This window comes from Nematolebias whitei, chromosome 6 (genome assembly GCF_014905685.2).
Source record: "Nematolebias whitei isolate Nwh7 chromosome 6, NemWhi1, whole genome shotgun sequence".
NCBI lineage: Eukaryota > Metazoa > Chordata > Actinopteri > Cyprinodontiformes > Rivulidae > Nematolebias > Nematolebias whitei.
This window is the reverse complement of record NC_056503.1, coordinates 48030180-48041487: the sequence shown is the minus strand read 5'-3', so window position 1 is coordinate 48041487 and position 11308 is coordinate 48030180. Positions and strand designations below refer to the sequence as shown.

The 11308-nt window shown below is 42.5% G+C and overlaps 1 protein-coding gene across 1 annotated transcript in view; it reads right to left on the bottom strand.

Moving 5' to 3' along the window:
- ints4 (integrator complex subunit 4) overlaps positions 1 to 8602 on the bottom strand; it is a 10556-nt gene extending 1954 nt beyond the window's left edge. Inside the window, exons 1-20 of the mRNA XM_037677721.1 lie at positions 8479 to 8602; positions 7401 to 7595; positions 7171 to 7288; positions 6693 to 6799; positions 6501 to 6615; positions 6130 to 6215; positions 6001 to 6051; positions 5467 to 5555; positions 5107 to 5227; positions 4551 to 4622; positions 4287 to 4461; positions 3965 to 4170; positions 3753 to 3895; positions 2048 to 2163; positions 1776 to 1909; positions 1121 to 1287; positions 820 to 913; positions 670 to 750; positions 456 to 586; positions 326 to 385 (exon numbers count right to left, since the gene is read on the bottom strand). Of these exons, the coding sequence (XP_037533649.1) occupies positions 326 to 385; positions 456 to 586; positions 670 to 750; positions 820 to 913; positions 1121 to 1287; positions 1776 to 1909; positions 2048 to 2163; positions 3753 to 3895; positions 3965 to 4170; positions 4287 to 4461; positions 4551 to 4622; positions 5107 to 5227; positions 5467 to 5555; positions 6001 to 6051; positions 6130 to 6215; positions 6501 to 6615; positions 6693 to 6799; positions 7171 to 7288; positions 7401 to 7595; positions 8479 to 8532 (2315 nt within the window). The 5' untranslated portion in view covers positions 8533 to 8602. The remainder of the gene's footprint in view (positions 1 to 325; positions 386 to 455; positions 587 to 669; positions 751 to 819; positions 914 to 1120; positions 1288 to 1775; positions 1910 to 2047; positions 2164 to 3752; positions 3896 to 3964; positions 4171 to 4286; positions 4462 to 4550; positions 4623 to 5106; positions 5228 to 5466; positions 5556 to 6000; positions 6052 to 6129; positions 6216 to 6500; positions 6616 to 6692; positions 6800 to 7170; positions 7289 to 7400; positions 7596 to 8478) is intronic.
- Positions 8603 to 11308: the final 2706 nt, after the last annotated feature.

Below are 11308 nucleotides of genomic sequence, written 5' to 3'. Positions count from 1 at the left end.
CACCGAGGACAAAATGTCCTTAAACATCACCGAGGACAAAATGTCCTGACGCTCAATAATCCAGGAAGATGAATCTAACGAGGTTAAGTCCGGTCGTCTGCACGGATTCTTCTTTGTTCGATAAATTGTTGGATAAAAGACGCGACGTTTCAACAATCCATCCAGACGACCGGACTTGACCTCGTTGGAACAAGAGAAAAGAGACTCGAACTATTTCAGTTGTTAGAAAAACACAATTTGAACGTGTAAACTTAAGACGGCAGAAATCTAGAGTCACTTTTAGGAGTTTCGTGTTTTGTTAAACGCACACAGAAAAGGGCGTCACCTCTGAAAAGACTCCACCTCCTGCAGAAACCTCTCGCAGCTGCTGATGAGAAGATCCACGCTGAGAAGACATGAGAGCGGTGTTAAACAGCTGTTTACAGATGTGTTTACGGATGTGTTTGAGCACCAACCCCTGTCTGCTGCGAGCCAGCAGGACGAGCTGCAGAGCCTTGGCCTGGAGGCGAACGTGGTGGATGGTGGCCACCTGTCTGCTCTCCAAACCGCTGTACAGAAACTCCAGCTTGTAGGTCTCCTCCAGGATCTACGGCCGTGAAAAAAAAAAACCCAAACGAGTCGTTTTACTTGGAGTTCTGCTGCGGTGACGGCGCGGTCGCGTGTGCTGACCTGCTGAGCCGCTGCGGTGGCGGTGACGTTCTGTTTGAGGCAGAGAGGGACGGCCATGTTCCACAGCTTCTCCTGCAGAGCCTGAAACGACACTTCAAGGTTCTTACTCCTAAAACCCTGAGACCAAAACTTTTGCACACGCGCTCCTACCTTCATGAGCAGCAGCTGGCAGCGCAGGTACGTAGCACAGAAATCAGCAGCTCCTGCGAGTTCTGTCTGCAGCTCACCGAGCCGCTGCAGGTCCCTGACACACACAGGAAGTGTTTAACGTTGATTTAAAGAAATGCCTGACCTCACATGAAGCAACAATTAAACGTTGGGTCGCCTGAAGCTCCGCGCTCCTCCATCTTTGTGGGCGTCACGATCCAGTCGCCCCTGGTGGGGCCTAACGAGGCTCTTCAAAGGTGAACGCGAGTCCCTGAAACGGTCGAAACGCTTCCTGTGAGCGTACCGTACGGTGAAGTTCAGCAGGTCCTGAGCTCCGGGTGACTCCAGGTTCTGGACGGTGCTGACTCTGTCGAGACTCTGCTGGAGGAAGAGCTGGGCCGACTCCACGGAACCAGAACCAGAGCTCGAGTCCACGGAGTCCAAACTGTAGACCTGCTTCCTGCCCGGCAGCTGAAACACAAAACGACCACAGGAAGTGGACTCTTAACACAAACGAACAGTCGACGCTGACGTTTTAATTTGTTCAGTCTCGTTCTTTAAACACAGAACGATTTAGTCTGAACTTCTCCTGCAGATTTTAAGAACTTCATTTCCACTCAGAGAACAAAAACAAGTTGCACAAAACATCAAAAGACTTCCCCTGAAATGTAACATTTAAGCTTCATCTTTGTTTACGTGAATATTTAAAATAAGTTGGTTTCAATAAAACTCAGGAGTGGTTTGGGTTTTGAAGAAGCTGCAAAGTAATTTATCCATCGCAGTTTCTGTAAAAACAGAACCGTACGTGCAGAAGTTTGATTTTTATAAATGTTATTGCTTTAGCTTTATTTTCAAACAGAAAAGGTCAATTCTAAACTGAATGAACATCTGCTGAATGTTCAGAGGCGTGATGCTGATGTGGGTCTGAACGGCTGGAATCGGACCGGTCCGGTTCTCACTCTGAGCGGCGGCACGAGGTGCGACAGACTGTCCCTCAGGTAGGCGTAGTGTCTGAAGGTGTGGTCAGAGAACAGCGCCGGCATGGTGGGACACGACTTTGCAGCGTTGAACACCAAAACCAGAACCGCGATGTCTGAGAAAAACGACCGGCGTCAAGAAGAACAGGAAGACGCACGGTGTCCCTTTAAATCACCAGATTTTCATTAACACGTCTCTCATTTTGGCTCCTGTACCACTTTAGTTCGTTTATTTGATTTTCTGTGAAGGATACAGGCCGGATCGTCCATGTCCGGTTCTGGTGTGTCGAAATACGGGTGTGTGCTGAGCAGTTCAGGGACCAGCGGTAACACCAGCGTCGGGTGGCGTGAACCCAGAAACTTCAAACACCTGAGGGAAGACGAGCAGACAGAACTTTTACTGAACCCAGGTTCTGAAGGTTCTGAAGGTGAAGACAGTTTATGGTCCATTTTATCCTCCTTTATGACCATCCTGGACCTTCACTGATCCATTTATAAACTCTGCAGTCGGGTGAACGTTTTAAAGCTAAACTGGAGCTACCTGAGAGCACGACGACGTTGTTGAGACACAACTACACACGGAAACAATCCATGACTTGGAGAGTTGGCATAAAGTTACTTCCATTAACAAACAAACAAACAAAACATTTCTGAAAAATGTTTAACGCAGGCCTGACACGATACAAATTTTGCTGGGCGATTAATTGTCTCAGAAATTATTGCAATAAACGATAATAGTTTGAAATTTGACAATAATTAGTAATTATTGTCAAATTTAAGAAGTGTTGGTTATTTTTTGTGTGTAGTGTCTTTTTGGACCACCAGATGGCAGAATAAGACTGTTTGAAAAGAAGGATGGATAGTGAGGGAGCGAGCATTTAAGAAAAATGGGAGGGAGGCCCCTTGACGTGACATGGGTTGCCTCTCTTTGGTTCTCAAAATGGCGGACGCTCGGTGTGGTTTGAACTCTTTAGCATTTTTCACACAAAGCTTTTAATAAAAATCAGTAATCAAGTTCTCAGCTTCTTTTTGCAGAGAAAAACAACTTTTTACACGAAGGCACGAGTTTCAACCGTGAATTTTGGAGCTTCGACAAGACGGAGGTTTGTCCCTGAGGTCAGCCTGTTAGCTTAGCTCGTAGCTTAGCTTCTCAGCTTAGCTGCTTTTAACGAACCAAAAACACGATTTAGGACGGTTAAAACCGATTTTAAAGAGAAAGGGAGGGGTCAGTGAAGAACACCGGAGTCGAGCCTTTTTTCATCCAGTGTCTTCAGTAGAAAGAGAGACACGAAGAAACGATAAAGCCGATAAATGAAAATGAGGTCGATAATTTTCATTTATCGTGCGATTAATTGATTTATTGTTTATCGCGACACGCCTCGTTTAACGGCGTCCCTTTGTAACAGCAACAACAACTTTCTTCTGTAAAGTCCCAAAAGAATCCAAGACTTCCCGTTTCTGATCATCTAATCAAACAAAATTATCAAAAGTTTTCATGTCTAACAATTGTTGCAATCAGAAATTTGCTAAAATTATAAAACGTTGAATGTGACATCATCGAACTCTTAAAACATTCAAATTTACTACAACATAAATCATGAAACTTTATCTGTGATTGTGTAAAAAACCGTTAAAGACGTGGAAACAGCAGCTCGGTCGTGTAAAATCAGAACTTTCTGTGACCCGTTTAAAGTCTGAACGGTGGTTCTGGTGTGAAGCCTGAGCTGCAGATCCAAACAGGACTGGGTTAATCAACTGGTTTCATCAGAATCCCGTCAGTATCTAGCCTTCTTCTGCGGCCCATGATGAACTCTCCTGATGAAGACGTTTAGAGCCGCGTCGTTACCGACGACTTTTTAAAAACTGCTGCCGATGCAGATGAGTTGGTTCCAATTCATTTATAAACTCCAGTTTAGGTTCCGGTTCCTAACTTCATCAGCTGGACAGAATCATTCTTACTTCCAGACGGAGTTGCGGTCCGTGGGATACTTGTTGAGGTTCTTGAGCAGCTCCAGCAGAGCCAGCTGGACGCACTCTTTAGTGGAGACGTTGGTGTAACAGAGTAGTTCATGGAGGGCTTCTCTGATGTCCCGAGACGAGTCCTGGACACACGGGGACCTGATCAGTGAGTCCGCTCACGCCACACCTGGGTGGTGTCAGCGAGCACGTACCTCTAGGACGGCCAGCACCGTGTCCAGCTGATCCTCTCGGAGCGTTATGTTGGTGGAGATTTCTCTGAGCACGTGGATGGACTGCAGCCTCACCTCCTCGATCTCATCGTTAAACATGTCCACCAGGAAGTCCAGACACTTCTCTGCGAAGCTCGGAGACGAGCGGGCGAGCTGGCACAGCGCTTCCACCGCCGCAATGCGCACCTCTGAAGCAAAAACAGCAAACGAACGTCTAACGTGTGAAAACTCAAGAAGAAAAGGAGCATTTTGATGAGAACTTTAAAAAAGCAGCTTAACCCCAACCCTTCAGGACGTTTCGTACCAAACATCTCGTCCTCCAGGCCATGAACGAACGCCCCACAGGCGCCTGAGGCGATGAGGTTCACCGTGTTGGTGTCCAGTCTCTCCTTGGGAGCGTCATCGGCCCACTTCCTGCCCGAGGAGAACTCTCCGGAAGCAAAGAGCTCTTTGGCTCGTTCGTGGGCCGTGCGTTTCCTCTAAACACAGAACGGTTAATGAAGCACGGTGAACGGAGCTGATGATCACATTTAACGAGTTACTTTGGTCGGTGGAGAGAAAAACTCACTCTGAGGTCTGACATGAGCTTCTTATCCAACGTTTGCTCCAGGAAGTGAGGACTGACCTGCAGCATCGAACCCTGACAAGAAAAAAAAAAACTTTCAAAAGCTGTGACCGAGTCCGATCAAGCAGACTTTCAGACCAAAAAAGACAAACTTTACTTCTTTTATTGAGTCCGTTTCATCTGAAAGGGCCACACAACAAAAGAAATATGATGCAATGACAGATGTCACTTTGATTAAAAAATAAAAGCTCTATGTTGTCTTTTTTTGCTGCTAAAAGCTGTTTAAAAACCATAAACGGAAAATGGATGCATGTGAAAAGGAAGGATAATATGGTGCTTCAACGAGAATATTTGTTTCATCTTTGCTGAGGGAGTTGTTTTTTAATTATTTGGCTTTAAAATTGCTCCTGATGTTGAGAAGAATGAATCGTTTCATTCCAGTGTAAAACAACAGCCTGTTGATGTTGAAGCCAACATTCATGTTCGTGTTAGAAACTGTTCAAAGTCTAAACTTAAAGAGAGATCATTTGAAATGAGAAGAAGTGCGAGTTTCTCTCACCAGGGTTTTGGCGGCCTGCACTCGAACCATCCAGGAGCCGTCGCTGACCATGTGGCTGATCTTCCCGAAGGCGTCGTCCACCAGTCTGATCTCCTCGTTGGACGACGGGATGGGCACGATGCTGATCGGACAGAGACAGGTTCTAATTAATATCCAGTTTATTACTGACCAGCTGGAGAAACGTTTTATTTATTTACTTTGGTACTTCAAAGTCTAATCAAAGTGGATGAAGACATATTTCTTTAGAAATATCTACTCAGAGTTGTTTTGGGGGAAGTTCTCACAGAGAAGACTTTTTCAGATCTTTATTCTGAACGGTCTTTGCTAATCAAATAATAAATCAATAATGTGAAACTTCACCTTTCTGGGTACAGCTGGCTGAGCACCCAAACCATCTGCACAGCAGCAGAGCGGACCTGCTCGTAATCATCCGACAGCAACCTGCAGGCCTGAAACACAGATTATTCCCCAACGCTGTTCAGAAACACTCGCAGCTCTTCCGTTTGTCGCGGTCGTCTTCAAAACTTGAGCTCCAGTGTAAAAAGAATTGATGCTTTTTTTTTTTAGTCCCTGAACGTTTTGTTTTAAATAGCATCTTTCAAAACGCTCGTTTCTTGAAAAGATTTATCTCTCCTCTCTTAAAAAGCAAAACAAGAATGTACGAGTAAAATCAACGAGTCAGACGACTGAAATAAGTCGGAAAAGTCCGACGGCCTCACGTATAAACCGTGCACACATACATGCACACCTCAGGACATTTAAAAGCACAGATATGTTGATGTCCAAACCGTGTAGATTCTAAAACCTGTCACAGCTTAAACAGACCTACAAAGTCTAAATTAACAGATTTAAAATATTCTGTCAGGGTCCAGGGAAGACAAACAATAATTCTACCTGTTCGTAAATAATCTGATGAATCTTCATTCCTCTCTCGTGAAGCTGCAGCTGAAACAGACAAACGTGACGATTTAATAAAATAAAAGACACTGAACGAGCTGGTTTTGTTCAGCAGAGGCGTCCTACCATGGCCTTAAGGGCAGCGGTGCGCACTCTGGGGTCCTGATCTGCAAAGTAGTTGCTGATGATGCTCTGAACGTCCCTCACTGCTCCTGCAGCAACAATTGAAAGAAAAACTGGACTTTTTACGAGATCATTTTCATGGAATTGGTGAGAACAGAAATGCTTAAGATATATAAACTTTGCTTAGATAAATAAACTTTATGATTCAAATGAATCCTGACACAAAAATAAAATAAGCACAGATTTTACTGCTCCACTGTTTTATATATGTTAAGAAGAAGTGTTTAATAATAAATGATGACAAGACAAGCTGGCTTCTTATAAGGGGTGGCTCAAAACTTTTGCACAGTCCAGTACAAAGCGATGACCCAAACCTTGTGAAGAACCTGGTCCCTCGCTGTCTTTAGTCAGAGGCGTGTCCACTAAGCCGAGACATCCCAGGAGCTGCAGACACTTGTTCCTCACCCCAAAATACGTATCAGATAGATGCTAACAAGGATAAAGCAGCGAAGCGTTAAAAACTCTGTTTGCTGTTTTGACAGGAAGTGCTGAACAGGCAGGAGTACCTTGTAGGCCACCTCAACGAGCCTCAGTCTGACTGCAGGACTCTCAGGTAGCTGTGCTCCAATGGCCAGCAGAGTGTCCAGCAGCTGAGCAAGGACCTGGTGGGACTCTGCAGACACACAGGAAGACACACAGCTGAACAAATGCACCCTGTGCTGCCCGACACAGTGTGTTTTGGGGGAAGTGTCCCTAAATGTTTTCAATGCAGGTTGTTCATGTCAAAAAGCACAACTTTCTCATAACTTCCACTACAGCTCAAAAATGACTTCTACAAGTTCAAATTTTCTTATACTTTTGCTATTTTTAGGTGTAACTGGGACCCTGAGTTCACAATTTTTTTTCCACCACATGTACCACATGTGATGTGAATGACAATAAACTTGACTTGAACTTGACTTAAACTTGAAATAGCAAAGATATACAACAAAAATGTCATTAGATTACGGGCTAATCTGTTGAAAGTGTGTGAATGTGTCTTACTCTCATTGCCGAGTGTGTTAATGGCGTCATCAACAATGCAGTCAGGATTGAAGCCGTGTGTTTTGGACAGCGGACCCAGCAGAGAGGCGATCTTCAGCCTCACAGAGTTATCCGTCTCCTGCGAGAGGACATCATCATCATCATCATGAGTGTTTTTGTGTCCACGCAGTCTTAAAATAAAGAAAATAAACAGGATTCTAAGACGTTGAAATGTGTGGTTTCAGCTCCACCTTGTAGTAGTGCTCCAGCAGGATCCTGATCACGCCCTCCACGCTCTCCACCTCCACGGGTTTGCGTGCGAACTGCAGCAGGTACTGCAGGGCATCGGTGGAGTTGGTGGCTTTGCAGAGGTCGATGTGCAGAGCGGCAGACTTACTGGGTTTGGACAGGCGCAGCTTCTTGGCCGGAGCTTCTTCATGAGGAATCTGCAAGTGAACAAACGGCCTGAGCTGAAACATTGTGCAGAAACACCTCTTCAAAATAAAAACAAAACCGTCTTCAGCTGCCTGGATTATCGACAATTCAACGTTAATTTACGAGTTCTTCAATCCATCACATACAGGGATGAACCAGTCTTGATGGACTTTGTTGATAAAAATAAAACTATTTTGTCTAGTTTCTAATTATAAATGAAGTTGCAAAGATAAACCAGTTTGACATGACATTAACAGCCATGTTCTATCTACAGCAACTAATGACCAGTATATGAATGTACAAACAACAAATTCCAGAATTGACCTGTGACATGCAACATCTTTCTGTTGATCCATCAACTGGATTTTTAAACATAGAAAGAAGCAAAACTTTACGAACTTTACGAATAAATGACGGCAAACTTTTAAATTAGGATCTTCTATAAATTACTTAAACCTTCATTTTGCGCAAATACCGACTAAGAAAACAATTACAAACAAACTTTACATTGTGAAAATATTTAAACATATTGGTTCTGATATTTATTAGCGAATGTTAATTTTGGGGAGCTAACTGACTCAATCAGTCTATAATTTATAACTCGCTAGGATTCAGAATAATGCAGGTAAACAAGTCATTTAGTCTAACACGAATAAAAACAGCTCAATTAGCACAAAAAGGCACAAAAAGTCAGTTTTATTTTGCAACTGACTGCCTGTTGTTGTTTGTTAGCCTAGCGGCTAGTTAGCATCTTTTAGCTAAGCGACTTGTTAGCGTTTATTAGCTTAGTAGCTAGTTAGCATATTTAGCTTAGCAGCTAACTAGCGTCGCATTCTTCAATTTCTAACTTCGGCTCAACCACAAGTGACGAAACGAAAGATTTCTTCTACTCACCTGAACAACTTTAGAAAATTCCTCATAAACTCGTTTTTTCAAATGTGCTGCCATGACGTTCGGAGAAATTAGCTAACAAGGCTCTGCCATTCGGCATACAAATTGTACCTCTACACTTCCCGTAGCTACTGTTAAAAAAATCGTCTGACGTCACACTGACATTTAACTCTTTTATTTTCAGCGTCTATAATTTTACTTTCATGTGGATTATTTAGTTGTTACGAAGACTAGTTATTATTTTTGATACATTTATTTACTTGGTTTTTAACTATTTAGAAAAACTATTTTTTTTATTTTGCGGCTGCAGTTAATGAAGTTTTTGTGTCGAATACATAGTGAAGGTCACTTGTTTTTATGTTTTTATTTTATTTTAAGAAAATGTCTTGTAAAGCACAATTTTAGAGACAATATGTTTCAAATAAACAAATAGAACAAGAAAATATGTTTAAACTACTAGAATTAGTTCCACTAGCATTTTTGAAGAAAAGCCTTAAAAGTCATCCTCTTAAAAACAAGGAAAAATTATCTCTCTTTTTTTTTATTTTATGCTGTCAGTTTTCACACAAATATTACATTTCAAGAGTCAAAATAAAGAGGAAGAATTTTACATTTCTATCATTTTGTGACAAAGATTTTCACAGAATTCTCTGCACAGTACTTATTAAAACTCATAATTATACAACGGGTTCTCTTATTTGCTGATTGTGAAACAATGAAAGAAAAAAATGGATTTAGACAACGGTGGATAAAAAGCAGCAAACCAGAACTTTTAGGGGGGAAAAGGTTTAATTTATCAACAAATATATGCATTGAAAATATTAATAATACTAATACATGTTGTGAGAACTTCCTGTTCAAAGCTGTGGTAATTTGACCATTTACAGAAGATGAAACTTAAAAATATAACGTAAAAATCAAAGTACTGTACGGCTTGTGGAAGTATATTGTATCAAAAGTTAACATTTTAAATTGTATCAAACAGACGTCACCCTCCTGCTGCCCTTGGGTCCAAACAAAGCTTTAAAACTGAACTCTTGTGGGTCATTTTGACCTAAAGGTTTGAAAGTTTGCAGCCTTTTTTAAACATAATATGCGTCTCACCCCATCAAATCAGAGATTAAGTCAGATTTGGTCAAAATAACTAATTTTCTATTTTTTAAGCTACATTTTCATGCTCCGCTCTTCAAGATATCCCAAAGATGTGGTCGGCTTTGTCTTGCTAATCAGGATAACTCCTGGGAAACGGGTCTGAATCGTACTGTCAGCGTATTCTAAAGAGTCGTTCGAAAGAGGAAACCTCAACCCACACTTGGAGATCAGAATGTCCCAGCTGGTGTTGAAAGAAGCTTCACTTGTGTGCATGGAAACGTGTGGGCTCTTCAGCTTGGAATCATCGTTGGTTGGACGTGATGGGCCACATAGTTTTATTTCAGCACCTTAAGCTGTTTCAAGATACGTTCCTCAAAGTTTAAAACAACAACAATCTTTCAGGCTTCTGTGAAATATAAAACCACGTTCTGTTTGAAGGTCCAGACCGTGCAGTACGGAGGTTTCTGTGATAAATGCAGATAAACGCAGAGTTCGGGTCCAGAGATGGACGGTCACAAAACCTCCTGCAGCTCCATGTCAGCCGCTGACCTCTGCTCCTTCTTGTGGTCTAACTTCCACGTGAAGAATCCCACGATGCCGACCATGAGCGGCAGAGCCACGCACAGAAGGATCCGGCTGACGGGCAGCTCCACGGGACACCCCTCTGTGACCGAGGGCCCCACATTCTGCTCCACGGGGGCCGCTTGGTACACAAAGGAGGATCTGAAGTCCAGAAACGCGGCCCTGGTGCTGCCTGTGGTCACCTGACACCTCCACCTCCTGTTGTCGTCCTCCGCCTGCAGCTCTGTGAGCAACGTGACGATGCAGCGAGAGTTTTCAATCAGCTGGTACCTGCGGGGGGGTCATCAAAGACACTGTGGTTAGACTTGTTATACACCTGAAAAATGATGTGAAATCTTTTATCTTCTTCTCTGTGTGGACCGAGTTCGTTACAGAAACTTTCGTTGGCATGAAGACACTTTTCAGGCAGCGACGATAATGAACATGAAAACCCTGCTGTATAAAAATAACTCTTTTTTTTGTTTTGTTTAAGCAATTTTCTTTTAACCTGATGCGCAAAAATAAAATAAAACAAGAAAAAAAAGAAAAGAAACTGACCAGATTAACAATGCCATGTGTATTTACAGAAGTTTCAGCAGAATTTCTGCAAGAACTCGTAGAGTTTGAAAAACTACGTTCATGCTCTAAATGATAGGATTATTAAAGTGTCCTTTGAAAACCCTCCTGAATAACTGCTTGGAAAAATGACTTATTTTTAGGTGAAGTAGAGGAAAAGATTGTGGAATCACTCTTTAAGTTGCAGTTTTGAAACAAGCATCAGATTAAATCTAAAATTAGTCTTTAGTCAAAACAAAAGCTGATGAACAAACAGGATTAAAATGATTCGTGGCGCCAACAGCAGAGATGTTCGCTGAAGTAAAGGAGAGGATCAGAAACTTATTCAAGAAGGTAAATCATCATCGAACAATGTTGGTTGTTCCCAACAAGCTGAGTCTAAAAGCTACAAACAAAATGGGACGGTTGTGAAAGGGAAGTGATCTTTGGATCAAGGAAGGCATCGAATTGTCAACTTAAAGAAAAAAGGCTTGAAAATAGAAACGCACAAGAAAACAAATGAAAACAAGTGAAACCAGAGTCGGTGTCTGTGACCGAACTGTAAGTACTGTAAGTACTGTAAGAACTGTAAGTACCGTAAGAACTGTAAGTACTGTAAGAACTG